General features: G+C 43.5%; 1 protein-coding gene across 1 annotated transcript in view; it reads left to right on the forward strand.

Annotated features, from left to right (window-relative positions):
* Window positions 1–2,843: 2,843 nt before the first annotated feature.
* The window catches only part of ITIH5 (inter-alpha-trypsin inhibitor heavy chain 5), an 83,843-nt gene continuing 59,886 nt past the window's right edge, over window positions 2,844–26,800 (forward strand). Inside the window, exons 1-5 of the mRNA XM_022580257.2 lie at window positions 2,844–3,136; window positions 12,195–12,239; window positions 22,777–22,940; window positions 23,879–23,980; window positions 25,814–26,064. Of these exons, the coding sequence (XP_022435965.2) occupies window positions 3,047–3,136; window positions 12,195–12,239; window positions 22,777–22,940; window positions 23,879–23,980; window positions 25,814–26,064 (652 nt within the window). The 5' untranslated portion in view covers window positions 2,844–3,046. The remainder of the gene's footprint in view (window positions 3,137–12,194; window positions 12,240–22,776; window positions 22,941–23,878; window positions 23,981–25,813; window positions 26,065–26,800) is intronic.

Raw genomic sequence — 26,800 nt, forward strand, 5'->3', positions numbered from 1 at the left:
TAGAAGCTTTGTGGTCTCAAACTGCAAAGTCAGCAACTCCTGACATCAAAGGACACATGCACGGGGATACCTCAGCCCCTTTTGGGGGAGGACAGTTAATTTTTTTTTCATCCATATTTATAAGGTCAATATAAATCACTGTCTATGCTTATCAAGAGTTTTATAAACCTTTCACAGGGTTCTTTTGGGTTTTTTGTGGGTTTTTTTGGCAGCGAGTCATGTGGGATCTTAGCTCTCTGACCAGGGATCTAACCTGCACCCCCTGCATTGGAAGCTAAAGTCTTAAACGCTGGACCGCCAGGGAAGTCTCACTGTGTTTTATTTGTATCACACTACCTAGTTTTTAAAGATCATCCCTATCTGGTCGTGCAGATGCTCTGACATCACACAGAAGCCTAGGCTATTACAGTCTGCAAATACGAGGAAGTTTAGAAACTCTCTCAAGTCACATAGCTAGAAAGTGAATACAGCCCAGGCCTCCCCTGCCTCAGCACAGCCAGCTTGGCGGCAGGGGTGGGGGGCACCCTCAGGCCTCCAGTCTCCTAATTCCATTCACGGAATGCTTCTTCAACGCTAACTGTACCCTCAGCACAGTGCTACAAGTTGTGGAAGATGCTTGCCCTCAGGGAAGGTGGGATCCATTTGGTCAAAGGGGCCACAAAACAAAGTAACAACCACTAGCACCACAGCCTAGAGTACAATTGGAGAGTCCTACCAGATGAAGAAAATAAAACTCTTCTCTTGACTGTTTGACCTCTGCTGAAACCAGCTGGGGCAAATTGGGACAAAGGGCAGATACAAGGTCAAAAATAGAGTCCAGTAGGAGAGGGGTGGTAGAAAGACAAAGACTGGGTCCCAGTCCTGTTGGAGGATTGATGGAAATAACAGTAGCTGTTACTGTTTCCTTTCAAATAACCTGGCTTTGTCCAAATTCAACTTTCAGTTCACCAGTAGGTATTTCCCTTTGGCGGCGAGGAGGTGTGTGGGGGGGCAATAGGCAAACCTTGATTCCAGGTTTGGGGCTCTCCTCCTTAGTTTTAAAATGAGGAGGGGGGTAGGCAGGCTTTGTACGCTGCAAAGTTTCTAAGTGCGCCTGGGATACATCTGTAACTCACGGTTAGTAAAGAACTAAAAATAAAAATCCTTTGACTTCCTTCTCCTTTACCAGTGTTTTTGTTGCAGAAACCCAGCTGGACCAGCTACTGTCACTTCATGTTGGTGGCATTTTTTAAAATTAGTCAGTGGTTGGGCTATTAAATGTTCAACTGCTAATGACAATGATCTTCCTTTCATTTATTTCACCATAGCAACATTTCCCCCTCTCTTAATGTCTTTGTTTAAACAATCAGCATTTCAACAAGAGTAAATAAAATATTTTAAAAAGAGATATCACCATAAGCTAACCTACCCACTGTTTTCATTTTTCCCTGCTTCTGATGTCCATGCATATCTGACTTTTTCCTTTAGATTATGCTGTAAACATTTTCCCTGTTTCCATAGACCTCGTGATTATTATTTAATAGCTGCATAACATTGCACAGGATGGACGTTCCATCATTTGAGTTAACCATTTCCCTGTTCTTGGCCACTGAGATTGATGCCAACTTCTATTACTCAGTGTATTGATTTAGATGCAATTTTTACAGAGACATAAAAAATGTCTTTGAGGTGCTTGTCTTTTGGAAGAGGAAACAAACAGCTCCAGCTCATTGTGTGTCTACCAGGTACAAAGATGGAGCCCAGGGCTTCCCTGGTGGCGCAGTGGTTGAGAGTCCGCCTGCCGATGCAGGGGACACGGGTTCGTGCCCCGGTCCGGGAGGATCCCACATGCCGCAGAGCGGCTGGGCCCATGAGCCATGGCCACTGAGCCTGCGCTCCGCAACGGGAGAGGCCGCAACAGTGAGAGGCCCGCGTATCACAAAAAAAAAAAAAAAAAAAAAAAGATGGAGCCCAGACTCTAAAAGGCCAGTCAGTGGGTGAGTGCCAGATAATTATTCTATCTATGACAGGACAGAAACATCACCGATAGTTTGTAACTATGATAACAATGACATTCACTTTCATGATTAACAACCAAAAAATAAGAAATACTACGACATGGTGCCAATCCTAGCTTCCTCTTTTCTGTTCCTTTATGCCAGAGCCACATAAAACGGGACCACGTTGCTAATGCCATTCTGCATTAGACTACAAATTAGCACCCCTTCATTGGGCCTGTGAGCTTCAGAGTTGGACGCCAAGGGGAATGCGCTGTTCTCTCAGAAGAAGGCTGAAGGTCTCTTGTTGCCTTTAGGCTGGCAGGTGGGGGAATGGTGGCGGTACATACAGTAGGTGAGGGGGTGGTATATATTAGCAGTGGGAGGGTGGTACATATGGGGGGTATATATAGCAGGTGAACGGGTGGGCTGTGTACCGAGGGTCAGGCTGGCCCTTACCGTGTTCTCCTGCGACAGGAATGACGTGAGTCCATGAAGAGGCGGGAGAGGAAGAGAGGGTCGGTCGGGGTCTTGGAGGTGGAGGGAGGTGCCACAGGCGCTGGGTGGAGAAGGGAGGCAAAGAAGCCGAGGGAGGGGCGGGGCTTATGGGTGGAGGGGAAGGGGACAAGGGAGGGGGTGTGAGCTGTGCGCTCTGGGCGGGGTGGGGGGGGGGTAACCGGCGTGGGTGCAGCAGCGCTGGGCAGGACGGGGTCGGGTGTCGCGGGAGTGCTGGGCCGGAGGCGGGGGTCTCGCGGTAGTGCAGGGTCTGAGGGGCGAGGGGGAGGGACCGAAGGGTGTGGGGGCGGGGCCGGAGGTCGCGGAGGCGGGGCCGGGGAGGGGTGCGCGGGGCGCGGGCGGAGGTGCGCGGTGGGGCGGTGTCTGTGGTGGTGAGGGGCCCGGGCGGGGCGTGCGGGGGGCGGGGCCTGTGGGGCGCGGGGGCGGGGCAAGAGGGCGCGGGGGCGGGGCCGCGCGCGTTCGCAGCCGCGAGCCCAGCGCTGCACCTCGCGCTGTACCCCGCGCTGTACCCCGCGCGTCCCGCCGCGTCCCAGTGCCACCGCCCCGGCCCCGCCATGCTCCCGCTGCTCGGGCTGTGCTTGGCCCTGCCGTTCTGCGCGGGGTCGTTGGAAGAGGTGCAGAGCTGGGGGGACACTTCGGAGCAAGTAAGTGGAGTTCGGGGGGGCCCAAGGCGGGCCCCAGACGCGGGCTGCCGCCCTTTCCCACCGCCTCCTTCGGGTGCGTGGCTGCCGGACGGGATCCTGGACTCGAGAGAGGGAGGGTTCACCCCCATCTCCTGTCACATCGTCCCTCCACCTCCTCTCTGTCCCCAGCCTTCTGCTCGGGAACTTCCCCATCTACTGGTCCCTCGAGGAGAGCGTCTGGCTGGCGAAGTTTCTTGCAGAATTGTGTCTGCCACTTCAAAGTCCTGCAGAACCAAATCTCCTTGGCTCCTGTTACCTGCGCGGGTTTCTGCTAGTTTTTTGTTGTTCATTTCTGAGCCAGAGTCCCAAGTTAACTACAGGATTCTTTAAGACTCGTGTGTGGGGTAGTGTGTTGTTGCTGTCGGTTCCTAGTTGTTCCAGAGAGAAAGCACATATAGGAAAAGTTCCAAACTCCTGGAAGCCTCTGCTTTTCCCATCTGAAAACCGGGAGAACGCGACTTTCCATCAGGTTCTTATCAATGCTTTAGCAGTTTAAAGGTGGCCAGATGATGGGCAGAGGATCAAGAACCAAAGGGTCTCAGTTACCCTGGTTAATATTCTGTGTATCTGCAGGGTTTTTAAAATGGCTTAACCTCACAGGTGAATGAAACCTGCAAATATGAAATCTCAGTACAATGCCCCATGGATAGGAAAGCTCTTTGAAGAGTATAAAACAGGTTGGAACAGTTTTCAAAGTACAGACCTTATAGGGAGAAATGGCTCTGTCCTGATTAAAGTAGACTGCATTTCTAAAGTAGACAGTGCATTTCTATGTCTCCTGGTGCTGTTTACACACACGTATTTAAATTGTTTAGCTGATAGCATGCTTTCACAGGATGGGAAGAAGAGATAAGCAAGTATACTTTGTGTCCCCTTTCCCAGCACCTTGGTTTGAAGAGCAGATCTGGAAAACAGAATCTACCTAAACATCCCGTAGTTACTTTCATGTTGACACTCCCTCAAGGATGTGCTTATCTGTGAAATGGAAGAAACGGTCATTCTCTTGTAGGACTATCAGGAGGAATAACCCATAAAAATTCCAGGAGGCTGTTCGGTGGAGGAGAAACATGCAGGCTTCGGATCCAGAGAGAAAGGCTGGTCTCTCCTTTGCCCTTTACAGCTGTGTGGTCTGGACAAGCTGCTTACCTTCTCTGAGCCTTCCTTTACTGTCCATCACAGCACGAAACACACCTCCTCTTGAGCATACTTGTAAGGATCCAGCTGCTAGTTTATGTAAAGGACCTGGTATACAGTGGGTGCTCAAGAAATGGTAGCTGTTTTGGTCAGTGGTTAAGGGCATAGACTTGGTGCCTGGGCTCGATTCCTGATTCTGGCACTTACCAGCTCTGTGACGCTGAGCGAGGTCCTAGGTGCTTCAATCTCCAATTCTGTGAAAAGTGGGAGAGAACAGGGTGATGAGGATTGGCTAGTTAATACACCTAAGGTGCTGGGAACGGTGTCAGCACTTAATGTTGGTGGCTGCTGTCAGGCTTGGGCAGCTGAAATGCTGAGGGTAGGAATTTAGGGTAAAGATCTTAAAACTTTTTTTAGGGGGTGGAGGGAGAAGAGTGTGGGAAGCACTGAAACAAAGATTCTGTTTATGAGCTGCGAGGAGGGATTAAAGCTCTGACATCTGCAAGTCCAAGTAGGCTTAACACTGAACTTCCCTGAATAGAAGAACACAGGTTTAGCCCATTTTAGTGACTTCATGCGGTCGTCAACTCACGGCACTATTTACTCATCTGGAAAATGACTAAATCAGAAAAGACTCCAAATATAAAATTCTGTGAAAATTTGCGATTTTACCTTTTTATACTCTATTAAAAAAATCTGTGTGTATGTATGACATGTAGGATTTGAGAGCACAGGCTCCAGAACCAGACTTCCTGGGTTTGAATCCTGGCTCTGCACTTACTGGGGAGTTAATTAACATCTGTGAGCCCCTATTTACCCATCTTGAGAATGGGGATGTTGCGATTACTTAATTAAAAGGATTTTGAAGATTAAAATAGTTAATAGACTTAGAACTTAGAATGGTGCCTGGCAATGCAGTTAGTGCTTTGGTCTCAATAATTATGGTCTTCAAAATTATATGTGAACAATTTTTTTAAATTTTATTTTTTATTGAAGTATAGTTGAATTACAATGTGTTAATTTCTGCTGTATAGCAAAGTGATTCAGTTATACATATATATGTTTACATTCTTTTTCATATTCTTTTCCATTCTGGTTTATCACAGGATATTGAACATACTTCCCTGTGCTACACAGTAGGACCTTGTTATTTATCCTTTCTGTATATAATAGTTGGCATCTGCTAATCCCTAACTCCCAATCCAAACCTCTCCCACCATCCCTCCCCCTTGGCGACCACCAGTCTATTCTCTATGTCCCTGATTCTCTTCTGTTTCATAGATAGGTTCATTTATGTCCAGTTTTAAATTCCACATATAAGTGATATCATATGGTATTTGGTGAACAATGTTTAAATGTCAATGAATATGTAAATTTTAATGTACCTGAACTTGCCTATTAGCTTGTGTTGCAATTCTTGTGTTGCAGCTTGCCTATTAGCTTGTTATATACCTTTAATTGAAAATATTACTAATAATATCCTAGATTCAAGTGCCTTCCTCCCTCTCCACCTCATCTGTAAACAGTGTTACCCGTAGTGTAATAAACCCACTATTTGCAGTGGTTTTCAAACTTCATCTTGCAGAAGGACACTCAGGGGGCTCTTTAAACATTCAGATTCCTATGTCCCACCCCCGTCAGTTTCCATCCACTAGGTTTGGGTGGGACCCAGATGATCCTGATGCAGGTGATGCATGGACCACACTTAGACTAATTCAGCTTTGAAAGAATCTTTCAGGAAATCAATATTAAAAAGCAAGACTCTTGTATAAAATCAGCCTGCTTTCAAATTGATATGGTTTCTTTTTTTTTTTTTTAATATTTATTTATTTATTTTTGGCTGTGTCATGCCTTCATTGTGGCTCGCGGGCTTCTCTGTAGTTGTGGCACGCGGGCTCGCGGGCTTAGTTGCCCAGCGGCATGTGGGATCTTGGTTCCCCGACCAGGAATCGAACCCGCGTCCTGTGCATTGGAAGGCAATTCTTAACCACTGGACCACCAGGGAAGTCCCTCAAACTGACATGGTTTCTCTAACTAAGGATGGAGCTGCATTCCCATTATTACAAAAGCAGTTTTTAATTTACAGAATAATAGTAGGCACCAAGTGTTGAGTGTCAGGGAGAGTTTGCTAGGAGCTCTATGTAGAAATAATAAGAAGCAATAAAGTATATGGTTAAGAGCACCCCAAGTGGAACCAGACTGCCTGGGTTCAGATCTGGATCCCACCACTTACTGGCTGTGTGTACTTGGGCAAGTAACTTAACCTCTCTGGGTCTCCGTTTCCTCACCTGCAAGATGGCGTTGTTAATGGTTCCTACTTCATAGGCAGTGGTGGATCTAAGTTTTGAGAGAGGAGTCAAGTTTATATAATGGGCAAAGCCCTCTTAAAGAAAAATGCTAAATGCTAAAAGTGCTAAAATAAACATTTATTTAGAAGGATAAATAAATCACAGCAAATGACACATTTTGACAAACACTACGAATACCACCGTTTGTTAAGGGACCGTGCAAGTGAAGGATCCTGACGCTTACTTTTTATTAGCTTCTAAACAATAATAAACTATTAAATAAAAAGTAACAAACCCACTTCTGCTCCTGTTTGTTGGGAGGATAAAATGAGATGATTCAGGCACAGCACTTACATATAGTAAGCACTCAGGTCCTATTAGCTATTTGGGTTATTTATGCACAGCCTGGTTGAATCTCTGCCACTGCAAGGAAGGCCTCAGCTAGCTTATGCTCCAGGGGAACTATGGAAGTCCACCCAGGGGAAGTGATGCACGCAAGTGATATTTCAGAGCCTAGATTAGAACCCAGGAGTGCTGAATGCCAAGCTGGGCTCTCAATGACGCCTCCAAAGACCGCCACTTTCATATTTACAATGTAACGTAATTTGTTTAAACACGATTTTAATTTGTAGCTCCTGGCACATAGATTGTGTTCAGCATAGGCTTCTGGTACCGCACGCACAGTGGTGATACATTTCTAATTCCCTGAATCGAGCATTTCTGCGGTTTTAAGTTTTATAGTCTCTCACTCAGAACCTTTGCATTTGGGAAAACAAAGAAAATCAAGACGAGTTTTTTTTTTTTCTTAACGCTTTGAAAAGGAAAGTCACGGAAAGATTCTGTGAGCTCCAGACCACTCGATAATGTCTCCTTTATGTGCACGGGTGTGATCGTTGCAATGGAGTCCTAAGGCTGGATGGGGAAGAAGGGTATTAACGGGAGAGATTCCAGAGATTTACTCACTCCCGAACCAGAGCCAGCCATATCTGGTTTCTTTGAGGGGGAGGTGGGGAGAAGGATGGGGGAGTCCTGCGAGCTGGGCGATGAGTCGTATGTGACTTCGTGTTCCTAACTAATATTCTCCTAAAGTCCTGGATGCGCTAACATAAAGCAGCCGTGCCCATGGTGCTGTCAGAGGTCCAGCTGGAGGTCCTGTAAGCTTTCTGTATCTAAGGAGCAGAGGGTCCGTTTAGGAAAATGGGGCCATAGGTTGGAGACCTGAGCTTTCTTTGTGGGGTTGGGGGGTGGTCCCACCCTCCTCATTATCTTCCCACAAGCCAGATCCATTTCCCTTGCTTCTCACAGGTTAAAAGAAACAAGGTGACTTGCCTAAGGATAGTTGGTTTGGGTTTTGTTTTTGTTTTTCCAGCTGCCTGGAAAATTGTTTGGAATTTCAGCCCCCAAAAGAAGTTTCTTCTTCCATTGCTGAGGTTATGGGCCCCCCAAATGGCAAAAGGTTCATAGCAGGACAACCTGCAGCAACATTTCTCCAAAGGAAGAGAACTTTTGAGAATTACCCAGATGGGATCCTCCCAGACTAACTGTCCTCGGTCCAGGTGATGGGTGGCAGCTCCCGTGCTTTGCAGCCTGTAGCCCTGGGTTTGGTGTCAGGTCCTGTATCAGATCTCTGAGGCAGCAGACTCCTGAGTTCCTGGCTCTTGGTTTCAGGTTTTCAGGATGCCCTTAGAAGATGGAGCCCAGCGGGTAGATACATTTCTGGCACAGAGCCCGCCAGGAACTCATGTCTTGAGCCGTTTGATGGTGTGTGGCTGAGGCTGGCCTAAGTACAGCCTGAGGGCATGAACCCTGCCTTTCTGTCCCTCTTTCAGTGCACCCGGGTCATTAAAGCATCCATCCGTAATGGGCATGTGTGTGTTTGTTCTACGTATTCACAATATCCCTCACCCTGGGTGGAATTAGGGTTCACTCCTCTTCTCTTTTCCTGTGCTCTTTCCCATCTGTGGATTTTCTGGAATGCTTTCATGGTGCTTCTCTTCCCTCCCAATCCTGTTCCAACACTGTGATCGACCCTGGCGGGAAAATACCATCTCTGTTATCCAAATTACGAACATGAAGCAGTGCCTGCTGTTTTCTACCTCTGGTTGGACTGTCCGATGATGGAGTAGATGGAGATTCCAATCCCCCAGCTCTGGTAGTGTTACCGCTACATTCTTTGTGCAGAGGCAGTCTTCAGCCACCCTTGCACATCCTGGTAGGGAATGCTGCTTGGTCCATGTGAGCTAAAGAGGCAGATTCTGAGCTTTTTCTCAGCATGCTTCCCGTATTGAACTGGATGCTCTGTAAATTTCCCTTCCCCTTTCATTCCACTCCAACAAACATCCTACACAACTACTTCTAGCCATCCCTCCATCGTAAAGCCTCTCACGGTCATCTGAGAACATAGTGAACTCTTCTTTTTTCCATTTCCTTTGTAAAACTTACCTCGTCTACTAAGTGTTCCTGAGTGTATTTCTTTCAGGTTAGGTGGTATGGTCCTTGATAGCAAAGGTCATGGCTGGTATTTCGCAGTAAACACTGTGGTCTGGACATCTGTTCTGATGCTGGAGAAGCAAGCTCAGCTCAGTAGGAGCAAAAAATCCTATTTGAGCCATCTCTTAAGTCTATCATCTGGTGGTCCATGCTCTGAGATTACTATTCATGGCAGCCCTTGACATTAAGCTGGAGTCGGTTACTTACCTGTCCTTAACCCACACTCCCAGGTTCTTACAAGGCAAGGGGAAAACTCTCAAACAATAAAAGGGATCAGGAATTCCTAACTAAAAACAATGAAGATGACTGCTGTCATTTCCACTTCTAATCCTAGCTGGCACCAGGAAGTTTTGATTCTGGTTCAGTCCGAGTCTAAATTTGGACTGAAGTGTAGCCGTCGTGATCCCCTGAGAGGCCAGTCATCTCAAAAATGAGAAACCAGCCTCTCTTGTTTATTTTCTTGGAAAACCTATTTTACAAAGGAGGAGACTTCAAAGAAATACTTTAGATCAACCGGAGAACATAATACCTGTGCAGGCCTGAGCTTCCCTTCTGACCATGGCTATCTTAAGTGGTCCTCAGCCTATTCCACAATTTTAGGAAGGGAGAGGCCTGAGCTGAGCCTGCAGACCCGATGGAGACCTTGCCCAGGAAACTTATTCTGGCTTTCCTTGGACGGCCCCAATCATCCCATGTCATTTGAGAAATAGAAACCAGTGTCCTCCTAGTCATTGTTTGGTTCTCATGTGGAGCCAGGGCCGATGTCAACCTAAAACCCTGTACTAATTCTTTCTATTCCATGCTCTGTAGAGTAGGAGACTCTGTAGTGGCTTATAATGGTAATTTACAGTAGCATTATCTATTTTCAGGAGGGATCACGGACAGGTTAGTGGTTAAACCAGTTTCTGTTATACTTTGCGTTTACAAAATGGAAATATCTTTATTGGTTTTTTTCCTATTTGGAAATGATACACAGTAATTTGTCCAAAACTGAGGTAGTACAAAAAAGTTTAAAGAAGAAGAATTTAATCGCTCAAAGGTAACAGCCATTAGCATTTTGGGCACATTCTACACACGTAGACACTTATAAAAATGAGATCATGTTAAAGATAGCGTTTTGCTACCTGATTTAATCACTTAAAATATGTCTGAATGTATAAGTGAGAACAGGCCAGCCTGTACTGGGGTAACAACCCCCAAATCTCAGTGACTTAAATGACAAACGTTTATTTCTTGCTGTATGACTTGTCCATCTTGGATTGTCGGTGCAGCAAGTGTGATCTTGAGCTTGGTGGAGCAGTGACCATAGCAAACGTTGCTAATTACTATGCCGGTGAGAAAAGGCAGTTCTGGAGGACCTCACACCTGCGATCAAATCCTCAGCGCAGAAGTGACAGATGCCACTTACATTCATAACTTATTGGCCAGAGCCAGTCCCGTGGCTCTGTCTTCCCACAAGGGGGCCAGGAAATGCAATCCTTCTGACAGAGAGTTGGAGAAATATTTGGTGAACAGCACAGAAGTCCAGTAAAATTAACATTGATGTCAGTAAATATAGGCCCATAATATTATTTCCAATAGCTATATTCTAATTAATCAATGTATCATAATATATTGAACCAAACCATTTTTAAAGGATATGTTAGGGTATTTCCAATGATTAGCAATTGTTTTAAAAGTTGCAAAGAATTTTTTTGTACACTCATTTTTTTTCCTATTGATTTTTCCCCCATATGATGCTTTTCCGAAACTAGGATTTCTAAATTAGAAGACGTGCATACTGGTGGAAATGTAAAATGTTACAGCCGCTTTGAAAACTGGTTTATCTATTTCTTAAAAGTTAAATGTATCATATGATCCAGGAATTCCACTTGTAGGTATCTGCCTGAGGAAACTGAAAACATATGTCCAACACAAAGAACTCTATGTGAATGTTCATAGAGTTCAAGTTCCACATTATAAATAATAGCCAAAAAGTAGAAATAACCTAAACGTCCATCAACTGGCCAATGGATAAACAAAATGTGGTGTATCCACACAATGGAATATTATTCAGACGTAAAAAAGAACAAAGTGCCGATAAACGCTACAAGATTACGCTAAGTGAAAAAAGCCAGTAATAAATGACCACATATGGTATGATTCCATGTATACGAAATGCCCAGAATGAGTAAATCCATAGAGACAAAGTAGATTAGTGGTTGCCTGGGGCCAGGGCAAAGGCTGGGGTTGGGAACCTTTCTGTTAGGATAATAAAAATGTTCTAGATTGATTGTCGTGGTGATTGCACAACTCTGCATACACTAAAAAACATTGAATTGTTTTAAATGAATGAATTTTATTGTTTGTAAATTATACCTCATAAAGCTGTTGAAAGAGGCATGCATACAGTCTAAGCATATTTTCCAAGTCTGTGATCGACATTGTCAAACTGCCCTCCAGAAAGGCCGATTCACCACTCACAGCGGTGGTAGTCAACCCTTCTGTTCTTTAAACAGTGACGTGTCATGAGAAATGATCGGCAACCAGCTAGGGCTTTTAAATTAGTCCAGAGGGGCTGGTTAACTATTATATGATTTTTAAAAATAAGGATGTTATTACCGTCCCCTGCCCCTCCTCTGCATGTGGGAAAGTATAACAAATCATCCACAAAAGAAACACAGTAAGAAAGTTCAAGGTAAGTTCAGTTTTGCTTCCAGAGTTTCCTGGAGTTTTGAGCAGAGTAAATGAGCCCATCAGAGTTGAGCTGACGGGTTTACTCGTTGTAGCAGACACAACAGCAAAGAGCCGATTTTCAAGCCAAAAGTGAATGGAAACGGAAAACAGATATTCTAATGAACTCTGTCCTGGCCATTTCATCTGCCTTCCCCTAACAGATGTAAGAACCCTCAGGTGAGGAGGGGGTGTGACATCATGGGTTCAGCAGTCAGCCAGGTCTGAGAGGGATGAATTCTAATCCTGGCCTGGATGCTCCCTGGTTACAGGTCAAAACTGCTTTTCAGGATGGATAACCCTTTGCGTGAATTCGAATTGGTTTTAACCCCCCTCATGTAACTCACATGAGAATGACCTCACGATCATATTTCATGTCTCTTTTCTTCTTCTAGGTTGCACTCAGGGTCCCAAGGCAAGTCAGGCTGTTGCAAAGGCTGGTACGTATATTCACGTATATTCTCTTAAAAATCTGTTCCCCTCGCTATTCTGTGTATTTTGAACCAGGCAATAACTATGTTCGCAGCTCCCCCAAAGCTTATAAATTGCATGTAGAAGAAATCGAACATGAAACAGTGTAGCTTCTGTAAGGCTTTCTTTTATAGGCTTTTACAAGGCTTTCTCTAAGTGGATTTTTTTTTCTGAAAAGAGACCTGATTATTCCAGTAGAACTGAAGGACAAAGTATGAAGTTTTCAAAGACCTTCTTAGAAAAAAGCCCAACACCTAAGTGAATCTTTACTTTTTTATGATGTTCTTACACAAGAAATAAAGGCTGTGTTGTGAAGTAAACAGCTAAAGCAAGCAAAGAATTCACATTTATAGATTAAAGCTTTGTGTAATGGAAGTTGGTCCAGGCTCTCGGTGCATGCTGGAGGTTTCCAGATGGAACTTGGGCAGGTGTTCAGGATTCTAAGCATTTATCTGAAATGATCTCAGTCCTTCCTTCCCACTGTGTGTGCCGTGATATATCAAAATGTGGGGACACGCCTTCAGGCTCTGAGGCTATGGATTCCTCTGTACATCCTCAGGAATGAGCCATTTACCCAAGGCCTCCGCACTCCTGGCTGGTGGTCGAGTCAAGGCTGGATTGACCATGACCAATGTCGCAATCATTACCATCTTTATTTGGACCAGGACTTTGTATTCTCATCGTTTTTTGCATGGCCTCTTCCTCCCCTCCCTTCTCCTATCCTCCCGATCCCGACTCCCCATACCCCAGGTTTGCTAACCTCATTGTCTCATGTTTTTGTTCATGTTCACATCATCATACACAGACATATGTGAACATGAACAGGTAAGGAATTGTGAAGAATCTAGATTTTTACCCTACTTACAAGCCAATAAGCTAGTCTGTTGCGTTTCATGGATGCTGGCACAAAACAGGAGACTCCTGGGCCAGAGATGAAGGGTGATTTACTACTCACAGTAAGAGCAGAAGTCAGAGTGGCAGGATTGGTGCCTTTCCTCCAGCTCAGTTCTCATGTAGTGATACAGAGAGGGCCAGGCGACACCTACACACGTGGTTGGTTTTATCACAAGAGAGGTGCTGTATAGCACAGGGAACTCTGCTCAGTACTCTATGATGACCTATATGGGAAAAGAATCTGTAAAAGAGTGGATATGTGTATAGGTATAACTGATTCACTTTGCCGCACAGCAGAAACGGGCACGGCATTGTGAATCAACCATACTCCAATAAATATTAGTCAAAAAAAAAAAAAAGAGAAACGCTAAGCTTAGGGAACCTGCCTCTTTTGTAATGAGCACTAAGCCTGCCTGATCTTTGCCCTGGAGGGAGACATTCTCTTTATTATTCTGGACTTTAAGCCAACCTGCCCTTTGCTCTGAAGGGAAACCCCACCTCTCTGTTCCCAAGCTGTTCATTATACAAATATCCTGGAAAATGCAGTAGAAAACAGAAGTAGCCAGTGCCTCTGCACAGAAAATGTGCAGAAATACCAGACTCATGGACAGTAGTCTCCCAGCAAGACATGGATACACATATTCATTCATTCAACAAGGTTTTTGTTTTGTTTTGTTTTGTTTTTGGCCAAGCCACGCGGCTTGTGGGATCTTAGTTCCCTGACCAGGGATTGAACCCGTGCTGCTTGCAGTGAAAGCGCTGAGTCCTAACCGCTGGACTGCCAGGGAATTCCCAACAAGTATTTTTTTGAATCCTTACTACCTGCCCAGAAATGTTCAAGGCATTGGGAATATAGCAATGAAAGAAACAGGCAAAAGACCCTGTCTTTCATAGAGCTTGAATTCTAAAGCGGGGCAGAGATAGACACAGTCAATAAATAAATGGTTAAGTGTGTTAGGAATAGAGAAGATGCCATGAGAAAAACATCATGGCAGAGGCAGGTGGGGGACCCTCGTGTACATTGGCATGTATGAGAGCTCTCATATTTGCTTTCAGACAGTGGGACCATGTAACCACAGCTACTGTTCCCTGCATGCTGACCATGTGCCAGGCATTGTCCTGAGCGCCTCATGTGTCATAGCTCAGCCAAATATAGAGACATTTTACAGATGAGAAAACCGAGGTTCAGAGAGATTGAGTCATTTGTCCAAGATTACACTTTCCGAAAGAGGTGGTTGAACCAGGATTTTGAGTCCCAGCAGTCTAGATTTCTGAGTCTGTGCTTGTCACTTATACACACAGCTGCCTTCTCACCTGATTGTATTTTTCTATTTCATATTATTTTCACTCAACACAGTGCCTCACCTGGCCTGCCTCTATCCATTCTTTGACATGGTGAAAAATATTACAGGTTGTTGGCACACGATGGTTTATCAAGCATTCTACTATTGATGAGCTTTCAATATTTTTCCAATTTTTTTGCCCCTGTAAATGCTGCTGCAAAAAATTTTTTTGCCCCTGTAAATGCTGCTGCAAAAAATATTTTTTCTAATATGTGGGTGCTTTTAATTCTGTGGCTGAGATTTTCAGTAAGAGGATTGCTGAGTCAGAGTGCACACACACTTAATTTTGATAGATGTAGTCAGACTACTTTTTGAATACACCTAGTACCTTATGTCTTAATTTCATTTCTATCAGCAGTGATGAATATGTACATTTCTGCCAGCAGTGCTATAATTACTCCTTTTGATTTGTCAGTGTCTTAGATTTAAAGTGATACCTCATTGTTCCTTTAATGTGCATTTCCCTGAGTCTGGACTTTTCCCCATATATTTATTGGCCATTCAGAGTCGTTCTTCTGTGAAATTTTTTTCTGCGCCCATTTTTCTATTGTGTTTTTTTATCCCCTAATTGTCAGTATGTAGGAGATCTTTGTGTGCTCTACATACTCTGTCTTCTGAATTGGAAGAGTTCTCCCCTAAATCTGTTATTTGTCTATTAACTTTGTATATAGCATAGTTGCCATATAAAAGCTTTAAGTTCCTGAGTAATAAATAAGTTTATCTCTTCTTTATACCCTTCAAGGTTTCATTCTTGGTTAAAAAGATTTCCTTGGCCCTTTGGCTTAGACTGTTTTATACAATCTCTTAAATTTTCTTAGAAATCTAGTAACGTTAAAAGCCTCACTTTTATTGATGCATGTATTATAATTTTGTGATGTGGACTTTATTTACCCATCCAAACAGTACCAGAATGATCTTTCCAGCATAGGTCTGGTGCATCACTCTTTTGCAAATGCCTTCAGTGACTTTGTATCACCTGTAGGATTAACTCCGAGGACATCTATGGCCGCTTGTGATCTGGCTCCTGCCTGCCTCTGTAGCCCTCGTTTACCCGAGTCTCCTTGTATTTTGTGTTCTAGCCATACCACACTAATCTGAATGTTCTCTACTCTAATTAATGAAGAGGACGTGGTGGCCACAGCTGGTACCCTCCTGTCACTGCCAGCTCATGGACCCCTGGGGATTTGCTTGATTTTATTCTGAATTAAGCAGATACTCTTTTAAGGAAGCTCTTGTATCACAGATGCCAAAAATGTGTATGTTTTGAAAAACAGGAGTATCTTTTTTTCTGAGTCTCCATGGTGCTTAACAGCTACTGGCCTGTTTTCCTAAAATAATTCACTGCCATCCTTTAACCTCCCGATGGCAGGGGCTGTGTCTTGGCATCCCCTTCCTAGCAGATATTCTAAAATTTGTAGCCGAGATGTGTTTTGAGCAGATGTGGTGAGACACACAGACACGGAAATGATCCTCACGAAGGAGGAAGTTTATACTCAGAGGTCCCAAGGGATAAGAGGCATGGCAGCGCTATGTGGGGAAGCACCGGGTCAGTCAGGGGGCAGCAGGGACAGAGAGAGAATGCGGCCAAGAGCCTTTATTGGGGTTTTTACAGGAAGAACTTGATGAGTCAGGTTAGGCATGCTGCGTAAGCTCAGGATTGGGTAGCTGGAATAATGTTGGCAGTCTCTGGGCTACAGGGATGGTCCCCAGTGGTCAGGTACCTGGTCCTGGGGTGATACGGGGCAGGGGGAATATTGGTTGGTGTGTGAGAGTTTGGTAAAGGAGGTGGTTGGGGTAGAGGGCTCTGTGCTGATTGGTTGTATCTCGAAGGTGTGCTCGCAGGGGTGTCATTTGCTATCTCTAGGAATCAGCTGGCCCTGGGAGGAGCAGCCTCTCCAAGATCAAAGCCCCAAATGCCAGAGCATCAAGAGTATCGAAAATAAGAAAATATAGTCAATTCAGCAGGTAGTGTGGTGCTGGGCACCATTACCTCACTGAGAGCCAGCTACATACATGTCTGTCTCCCTGCTCCCAGCTCTAGCCATCGTGGTTTATCTGTTTTAGGGGGTATACAGAATGGAATTTTTTTTCTGCATAAAGATGATAATTGCGGGCTTCCCTGGTGGTGCAGTGGTTGAGAGTCTGCCTGCCGATGCAGGGGACCTGGGTTCGTGCCCTGGTCCGGGAGGATCCCACGTGCCGCGGAGCAGCTGGGCCCATGAGCCATGGCAGCTGAGCCTGCGCGTCCGGAGCCTGTGCTCCGCAACGGGAGAGGCCACAACAGTGAGAGGCCCGCGTACCGCAAAAAAAAAAAAAAAAAAAAAATGATAATTGCATTTTGTGTTTCCTCTCTGAACATAATGAAATGTTGCCCTATAGAATGTATTACTGCAAATAGGCAATTCAGAGCTGATGACACCCTCTGTCTACAGAAGGAAAATTATTTCCCCAGGGTGGTAAATACAGTCATCAGGGAGGTGCCCTGTCTGAAGTCCTCTGCTTCATGTAATAACAGCATGCGCTGTGTTTTTCTCAAAAGGAAGAAGCATTCAGGTTTAGTAAAGATCTCTGGACTGGAGTCAGCCAATTGCCAAGCTCCATAAAGTGAGAGGAGATGATGAGGTGGTTTCTGAGGTTCTCTCCCACCTTTGGGCTGATTTCTTCTAGTGGTCGACAAAGAACTCTTAGACCAGGATAAAACAGCAGAAGGTAAATCTTCTGGGAAGAGACCTGGCTTCTGGCAAAGGCCGTGGCAAACACTCCCCTGTCACAGTTCCAGATGGCATCTTGGGGGATTCAGGATGTCTTCTGGGTGACTTGATCTTAAGTGACTCACGTGAGTCACACAGAAACCTCTGGTCCCCCAAGCAGCTAATTAAGACACTCCCTGCCAAAAAAGGCTTTTCCATCTGTTTCGTTTTTTCAGGAAAGATAATGAAGACATTATTATGTCACAGGAAGACTTGATTTCTGCCCCCTGTTTTCCAGCCCACATCCCCAAACAAAATACTGAGTTGAATGCATATATGGAAAGCATGTTGGATTTTTAAGAACTGTGCTTTGGGAAAAACCGAGACCACGGTTTTATATCCTCTCTTTTATGACACATTTTTGTAAACCTCTCCCATTCCAGGTTCTGTGCTTGGCCTTGGGGTGGTGCATCTCCTCTATTTTATGTACCTGGCCAATATTCTTCACCCCATGTGCCCTCCTTTCTAACTAAACTGCACTATTCCTGTGCCAGGAATGGGCTATGGTTCATTCCCATTTTTATGTCTTTTGTGTTTTTAGAATATTCTTTTTGTTTCCTTTCACCACATATAAATTCTACATCTCTTTAAAAGCCTTTTCTTACTTTTATGGTCTTCACTGTTTTCTCTTCCTTCTGAGCTCTGGAAAGTCTTCTAGTCAATCAGTAAATATTACTCAGTCATAAAAAGGAATGAAATTGTGTCAGTTGCAGAGACGTGAATGGACCTAGAGACTGTCATACAGAGTGAAGTAAGTCAGAAGGAGAAAAACAAATATCATACATTAACGCATATATGTAGAATCTAGAAAAATGGTGTAGATGATCTTATTTGCAAAGCAGAAATAGAGACACAGACATAGAGAGGAAACATATGGATACCAAGGGGGAAAGGAGAGGGGTGGGATGAATTGGGACATTGGGATTGACATATACACACTACTATGTGTAAAATAGATAACTAATGAGAACCTCCTGTATAGCACAGGGAACTCTACTCAGTCCTCTGTGGTGATGTAAATGAGAAGGAAATCCAAAAAAGAGGGGATATATGTATACATATAGCTGATTCACTTTGCTGTGCAGTGGAAACTGACACAACATTGTAAAGCAACTATACTCCAATAAAAAAAAGTAAATACATATATCTCCCTATATCTTCCTGTGTTTCTCTCTATTTTTTGCACTTTCTTCCCACCGCGCCTTGAGAGAACAGATCGTGTGTAATATTTCTTCCCAATCCATCATAGAATCTAGAGTCGTGCTTCTGAAATACTACTTTATTACTATTTCCCTTTGGAGGATATCTGTTTTTCTCTAATTGTTCAAGATTCCGAAAATTCAGTTTTACAAATGTTTTTGATTTTGATTCTCTGCTGAGAGCTGTGGACGAGAAAAAAGGAATAAGTCATGGCCCCCGTTTTCCACGTGTTTACAGGCCAGGAGGGGCAGGGGAAGGGATGGGTAGCTTTTGGGGATGGGGGATAGAGTTGCACATAATTGATGTTAATAGATTTTCGGCGGACAGCGCAGTCACGGAAAGGCAAGGGCTATCCATGTAAATAACACAGGGGCTCCTGTGGGAAAACAGTAACTGGGCAGAAGCAGTAAAACTAAAATAGTTTCTTGAAACTTTTCTCAGCCTGTCTCTCGGGGCTACAGACCATAAGCTGTGCTTCCTCGTGATGTAATGTTGTGGAAAATTCTGCTACATCCATAATCTTAAGGCAAAAGAAGATACCATAGTAGTCAAACTTAGCATTTTGTCAGGCGTTTTCTAATTTTCACATTTTAATTGCAGTGAGATTTTAAGTGATAATTCTCTCATAAATGAGAACAAATCAACATGACATCAAAGATAATCTCAAGGGTACCAAGTGCAGAAGATCTTTAAACACTTTAGAAATGGTACAGGGCAAGGACTTTTTATGGTAGAACCTCAGTTTTGTTTGGAATGCCGTGCAGCTAGAGTTGTATGCTCTGTTTATCAAAGACGTAAACTAAACAAGATTTTTTCCCTAGTAGTGCTCGACTTTTGTGTAAAGAAGTGATAAGTTGATAAGAAAAATATTGGGGGGGGGGCGAATTCCCTGGTGGTCCAGTGGTTAGGACTCCGCGCTTCCATGGCAGGGGGTGCGGGTTTAATCCCTGGTCAGGGAACTAAGATCCTGCAAGCTGCATGGTGCAACCAAAAAGAAAAAAGAAAAAAAGAAAAATATTTTTAGAAAATGTCAGAATGTGGCACTAGTGCAGAATGGATTCAGCTCCCTGCCCTGTCTGGAGTGTTTACAGTTTAATGGGGGGGGATAACTGAGGTTTACAGGTAACTTTTGAATTGAACCAGCATTACATATACTATGCTTTGGCAGTTCTGTATTTTACTGGCTGTCTAACAGTGACCGCTGGGAAAAGCCTTGATCAGCCAGGCCACCTCTGGAATCCTTTTACAGAAGAGGCAGGATTGGAAGTCAGCAACTCCATATTCTCATGCTGGATTTCTTACCTCCCACCTGTGTGACCAGGGGCAAGTACCCTAGCCTGGTCTTAACGTTGGTAAAGCGAGGGGATTGGACTTGAGAGTTTCTTTTTCTTTATATTTGTCTTGATAGCTTTTACTATAACTTCTTCATTTCAAGGATGTTTCTAATATGCAGAAGTCTAGTTCCCAAAACAAAACCAATAAAGCACGTAGAGATCAGAAAGAGCATAGAGTTTGAAATAAATTAACAAAATGACTAAATCCAGCTCAAGGGCAACTCACACTAAAGTAGGGTTGTAAACTCAAATGTCTAAAGGTGTCCGGGTCTAAAGGTCCAGGTCTAAATGTCTAAAGGTGTACGAGGAAGGTGTCCAGTTTCTGTTGCTGTATGAAAATCTTCTCTCAACTCGGCGGCTAAAGCAGCGGATTTTGTCCTAAAGAGACTAGATGTTCATAAAGAATGTTTTGTCAACATTGCTTTACAGTGTTGTGTTAGTTTCTGCTGTACAGCGAAGTGAATCAGCTATATGCATACATATATCCCTTTCCTCTCGGGTCTCCCTCCCACCCTCCCTGCTCCATCCCACCCATCTAGGTCATCACAGAGCACCGAGCTGAGCTCCTTGGGCTATACAGCAGGTTCCCACTAGCTCTCTGTTTTACACATGGTAGTGTATATATGTCAGTCCCAATCTCCCAATTCATACCACCCTCCCCTTCCCCCCGCCATGTCCACACATCCATTCTCTACGTCTGTGTCTCTATTGCTGCCCTGCAAATAGGTTCATCTGTACCATTTTTGTAGATTCCACATATATGCGTTAATATACGATATTTGCTTTTCTCTTTCTGACTTACTCTGTGTGACATTGTAAAGCAACTATACCCCAATTTTAAAAAAAGAGGACTTCCCTGGTGGTGCAGTGGTTAAGAACCCGCCTGCCAATGCAGGGGTCACGGGTTCGAGCCCTGGTCCAGGAAGACCCCACATGCCGCGGAGCAACTAAGCCTGTGCGCCACAGCTACTGAGCCTGCACTCTAGAGCCTGCGAGCCACAACTACTGAGCCCGCATGCCACAACCACTGAGCCCGCATGCCACAACCACTGAAGCCCGTGCGCCTAGAGCCCGTGCTCCACAACAAGAGAAGCCACCGCAATGAGAAGCCCGCGCAGCGCAACAAAGAGTAGCCCCCGCTCGCCGCAACTAAAGAAAGCCTGTGTGCAGCCCCGAAGACCCAAAAATAAAATAAATAAATAAATTTATTTTTTTAAAAAAGAATATTTTTAAATAAAAAATATAATCATATATACGATTATATATTTTATATATATAAATATATATGTGATTATATATATATAATGTATAAAATCATATATATATATTTTTTATATATAAAATATATAATCGTCGATTATTTCTGATTTCAGGAATAATTTCCTAAAACCCAATGTTTTATTCCTTACTTTTGACTTTGAGTTAGATTCTTGGATCTCAGAAGAAGACATAATTTAGGTGATTTACAAGCCCTCTCAATTATAGATATAAAATTCTAGCAGAAATACATGAAGCGTCACCTAGTTATATTAGTTTAAAAGAGTGCTTCTCAACTCTCAGAATCCCCTGGAGGGCTTGTTGAAACATAGACTTCTAGCCCCACCCCCTGAGATGCTCGCTCTGTAGGTTTGGCATGGGGTCTGAGATTCTGCATTTCTATTAAGTTCCCAGGTGATGCTGCTAATGCTGCTGGTCCAAGGACCACATCTCAAGAACCATTGTTTTGAAATACCTCCTTCTCAGACCGAATTGGAGAACTTGTTTTCTTTCTAGGGGAAAATCTTTCAGATGTGTTTAGATTTTTTTCTGCTTCAAGTTCAGCCACCAGATGGACAGTCTGGTGGAACTCTGCCACCACTGCCCACACTCTGGCCTGGCTCATGCGGTGAAGAAGACACTTAGCAGGAGTTATAATACCATGAGGTGGAAGCAAATGCATGTATTATAGAGGCACAGAGAACTGTGAATAGTTAAACCAGCTTTAAAATTTGCACTGCCTAGCTACTGCCCTTATCAGAAGTTTTGGGGATAAATTTAATTAGCACAGACTTCCCTACTTCTGGGTTCTAATTCCCCAAATACTTCCTTGAGCTCAGTATTGATTCTTATTTTACAATAATGTGATTGTCATCTGAATGGAAAAGCCCCAGAGTATAGTTTCTCTAAGTGGATATTGAAATTAATTAGGAAATATGAGAATTTCTTTAGGTGTAATCTGATGTTGTGGTCAACCCAGTGAGTCTAGAAATGTGATCTAAACATTTATAACAGAAAAGTGTTATATACTTCACATACTTCTAAAATTCCAATATTTTATTAAATTCTTTAAGTAGAGTACATTCTCTGTTAAATTGGAAATCTTAACTGTGTCCATTTCTTTTTGTTTTCTTTTTACAGTTTTTTAAAAAAATTTTATATTGGAGTGTAGTTGATTTACAGTGTTGTGTTAGTTTCAGGTGTACAGCAAAGTGATTCAGTTACACATACACATGTATCTATTCTTTTTCAGATTCTTTTCCCGTATAGATTATAACAGAGTATTGAGTAGACTTCCCTGTGCTATATATACAGCAGGTTCTTGTTGATTATCTATTTTATATATAGTAGTGTGTATATGTTAATCCCAACCTCCTAATTTATCCCTCCCTACCGTGTTCATTTCTTAAAGCTGGGCTAAATAATTTGTTTCTCTGTCATGTACCGGTTGTTCAACCATGACTGTTTTACAACTGAGGGGAGAATCCGGAAAATCAGGACAAGACAAAGAAAGAAGAAAACAATCACACGTCAAGGGCTCCCAAACTGAAAATGATTTCTCTTACGGAAAAAAAAAAAAAACCCCACACCTACCCCCAAATGGTTGAATCATGCTTTCATGTGCCATTGAAAATACTGTTTTTTAAAAATTTTTATTGAAGTATGGTCGATTTACAATGTTGTGAGAGTTCCAGGTGCACAGCATACTGTGTGTTTTGATTCCAACAGAAAACCAAACCCTTGATGACAGAATTCTCAGTGAAGTCCACCATCATTTCCCGTTACGCCTTCACTACGGTTGCCTGCAGGTTGCTGAACAGAGCATCTGAGGACCAGGAAATCACGTTTCAGATGCAGATTCCAGCCGCAGCTTTCATCACTAACTTCACTATGTAGGTGACACCCTGGTCAGAGACCCTGGGTTGAAGATTTCTAGGCGGGAGGGTCAAGGGGAGCCTGAGATGCTGTGAGGACCACAGTCTTTGACCGTGAGAATTTATAAATTCTCAGTCCAGTGGACAGTTCGTGGAAAAGAAGGTTGATTCCCTCCCCGCCCTTCCTCTCCCTTCTTCCTTCTATCTCTCCCTCTCCCCCTTCCTCCTTTTTATTACCTCTTCTTTTATCCCATTACTCTCTTCTTTCCTCCCTCCTTTCCTCCCCCCACCTTCATTTCCTCTTTCTTTCCCTCCAACAAATGGGTACCCACCCTGGGCCAGGCGCGCTTCAAGGTGATTGGTCTACTTCTATGAAAAAAGACAATGTTGCTCTGCTCCAGAAATTCCACTGGGGAGAAACAATAAATAAGCAAACAGATGAATAAATGAGATAACTTCAGACAGTAGCAAATGCTGTGGAGATGGCAAGTAGGATTGAGGCAGCTTGATTAGTTGGGGAGGTGGATCAGAGGAGTCAGTGTTGAAGTTGAGATCTGAAGGACGAGACACCATGAAACCTTTGATGTACCAGATAGAATATCTTTCTTCTTTTCTCCTGAACTAAGAGGTAAAGAGATGCAAATTAGGTGTGTGGGTTTAATTTTAGGTCTGGGCAAGGTTCAAGTTGGTGAATCTTCTTGGAAGTTTGAGCAGGTCTTCTGATTTCCTCCTGGAGAATCAGAGGCCCCCTGGCTTGGATCTTCCCATTTAGACCTGTTGAAAATTGCCCTAGAATGAGATGAGTGATACAAGGGGAGTGCCCTGGCCTGGAATGCATTCCTTCTGCACACCCAAGAGGCAAATAAAAATATTTTCTAGGGTTGTCATGGTTATGAGATCCATGTTTGAGTTTGCCTTGGACGGCAAGCTGGCAACGCGGCTGTCTTGTGTTTCAGGCTTATTGGAGACAAGGTGTATCAGGGAGAAATTACAGAGAAAGAAAAGAAAAATGGTGATAAGGTAAAAGAGAAGAGGAATAAAACCACAGAAGTCAGTGGGTAAGTACCATTGAATTAAGGAATTAAAAGTCCACTTTAGCCAAGTGTCAAATTTTCTACCCTGACTACCCATCTTGTTCTCACCCTTTTCTTCAAAGGTTTATCTTTTTATTTTTTATCATCATAATAAATAATTAAATATACCTGGTTAGGGACTTCCCTGGCTGTCCAGCTGTTAAGACTTCACCTTCCAGTGCAGGGGATGTGGGTTCGATCCCTGGTCAGGGAGCTAAGATCCCACATGCCTCAGGGCCAAAACATCAAAGCATAAACCGGAAACAATACTGAAATAAATTCAATAAAGACTTTGAAAATGGTCCACATCAAAAAAAAAATCTTAAAAAAAAATACAGATATATACCTGGTTAACGATATAGTAGCTAAGGGTTTATGATGAAAAGGAATATTTTATCGCTCCCATTCCCCAGTTCTCACTTTCTAGAAACATCCACTTCTGATATTTCTGTAGTTTTCTGGTAGTTACCTCCCTCACTCTAAATATTATGATAGTTTTGCTTTTTAAAAATTTCATGATAAAAATCAGATATTATCTGTTGATTCTGTGCTGTGAAGAAAGAGGATTTAGCGTGTTTACAATGCTCCCACTTTCTCTCTGCATTCCAGTTTTTTGTATTATTATCTTTTTCTTCTTCAGTTAATTTAAGCAGAGTTATACCATCTTAGACGAGCCCTGTTATCTTCAGTGATAATATTCTCTCTCCTTCATGTCATCCTACCTTTTCATTTCCATTTCCAGCACTCATCTCTTCCTACTTAATCATTTACTTTTGCATCATCAGAGTTATCACCGTTAAAATTCTGATCTGTCGTGGTATTTGTATTCTTTGTCTATAAACTGAATCTAAACACTGAAAACCAATAAATCAATTCACTTTTAATGACTCCGTAGATAACATTAACTAGAGAACCACCTAGTATACTGAGAATAATCAATTTCCCTCTCTACCAGCCCATTTGAAAAAAAAGTCATCTGTTCCCTTTGAAGAAAAACGACCTTAGTATCTAGAGGAAAAGGTGTGGGCTTTATGAGGATTATCTTTTCTTACACTTCATAAATTGTGCAGAATCAGGCAAGCCACAGTTCCGTTTAGTCGGATCACAGCAGGAATCTGTTTTTCCTGGAGGTCAGCTGTGTCAATCCCCCTCCCCTTTGCTCCCTCGGGTCTGACACAAGGAGAGGTCGGAGAGTTCAGTAGTCTTTGAATTCTCTGCTCTTCAGAATTCCTTGAACCTGTGTGACCTTCCTCTAGTGCAGGCCTTTGCTACTCGTCCCAAAACTAAATTCTAGTTTTTCTTTCTAATGTCAACTGAAAAAATATGCACAACCTAAAAATCAAGAATTACGTTTTATTGGAGGCATTACTGAAAACTAATGACTGGGAGACAACTTCTCAGCTCTGAGGGACTGTTCCAAACAGGAGCCAGGATATAGAGGAGTTTTTGCTGAAAAAAAAAAAAAAGGTAGTCACACATCAAAAGATTACTGCTAATCACACACACTGAAAAACAACAGACATCTCGAGTTGATGAATTCAGTGCCTCTGTGTATAGGAAGATGCAAGAGTCTGGGCTCATTGAAATTATTCCTTAGATATGCATCTTAACTATCTAGGGCCAGTCTCCTGGTTTTCTCCTTCCTGAATCCCCTCAGGATGCATCATGGGGGCAGCTGCAGTGGCTGGTGGCTTGATGATGGGGAAACATTGTGGTCCACGCTAAGGCCTCTCGCTGAGAGAGTTTGGCCGGGGCCCTGGGGGACTCGAGGGAACCTGGCTTTCTCCGATCCCCTGTTCCCTTTTCTCTTTCTTCCAGGGAGAAGGGGACGGAGACCTTCAGAGCCTCCGTGGTGCTTCCCAGCAAGGACAAGGCTGCCTTCCTCCTGAGTTACGAGGAGCTCCTGCAGCGGCGGCTGGGGAAGTACGAGCATGTGGTCAGCGTACGGCCCCAGCAGCTGGTGGGGCGGCTGACGGTGGAGGTGACCATTCTGGAGAGGTCGGGCATCGCGGCGCTGGAGGTGCTGGGACTCCAGAACAGCCGTCGCCAGGGCAGCGGGCGGGGGCAAGGTGAGCGGTGCTGGCCGGATGCACTCAGGTGTCGTGTGCTGACTCCAAGCTGGGCGCTGGCATTAAACCAGATGGCACCCCTGCAGCACAGGCCCCAAGAGGAGGGGGAGTCTGAAGGACAGCAGCAAAACAAAGACAGTGCCCTGTACATTTTTTTTTTAAGCCAGGCTCTATCAGGAGATTTAAATGTTCAAATCATTTGACACTGTCGTATCACTCCTGGGAATCTAACCTTGGTGAGACATCTAAAATATCGGTACTGTTACATGTACAAACCCGTTTGATAATATTTGTAGTAGCAAAAACATTCCTTCATCCTAAGTATTCAACCACACAGACGTGATTAGTAAAATAGGGTTACAAAAACAATTCAGCACGTGATAGAGAAAAAAGAGACACAGTTGTACATACACTTTAATGTTAAATATGTTAACTGTGAAGCTGACAAAAGACCAGGAAGTTATATAAAATAATCATTTTATACTAGGGGTAAGGGAGTATGTGGTCATTTTCTAGTACTCTTTTTTTTATTATTTTATTTTATTTTTCAATACTCTGTTTTTAAAGCAAACTTTTGACATTAACGTAAACATCTAAATAATGTGCTATATCTTTCTAAATTTAAATAATTAAAAATATGTACTGCCAGTTTGACTTAAGACACAGACATTTTCTTCATTAATAAGATCGCTCAATTTGCTTTTTTCTCAAATTTTAATTTTTTAAATAGCACTCT

The sequence above is a fragment of the Delphinapterus leucas genome, chromosome 2, assembly GCF_059928025.1.
Source record: "Delphinapterus leucas isolate spDelLeu-1000000601 "Yukka" chromosome 2, BTC_Dleu_Yukka2, whole genome shotgun sequence".
Taxonomy (NCBI): Eukaryota; Metazoa; Chordata; class Mammalia; order Artiodactyla; family Monodontidae; genus Delphinapterus; species Delphinapterus leucas.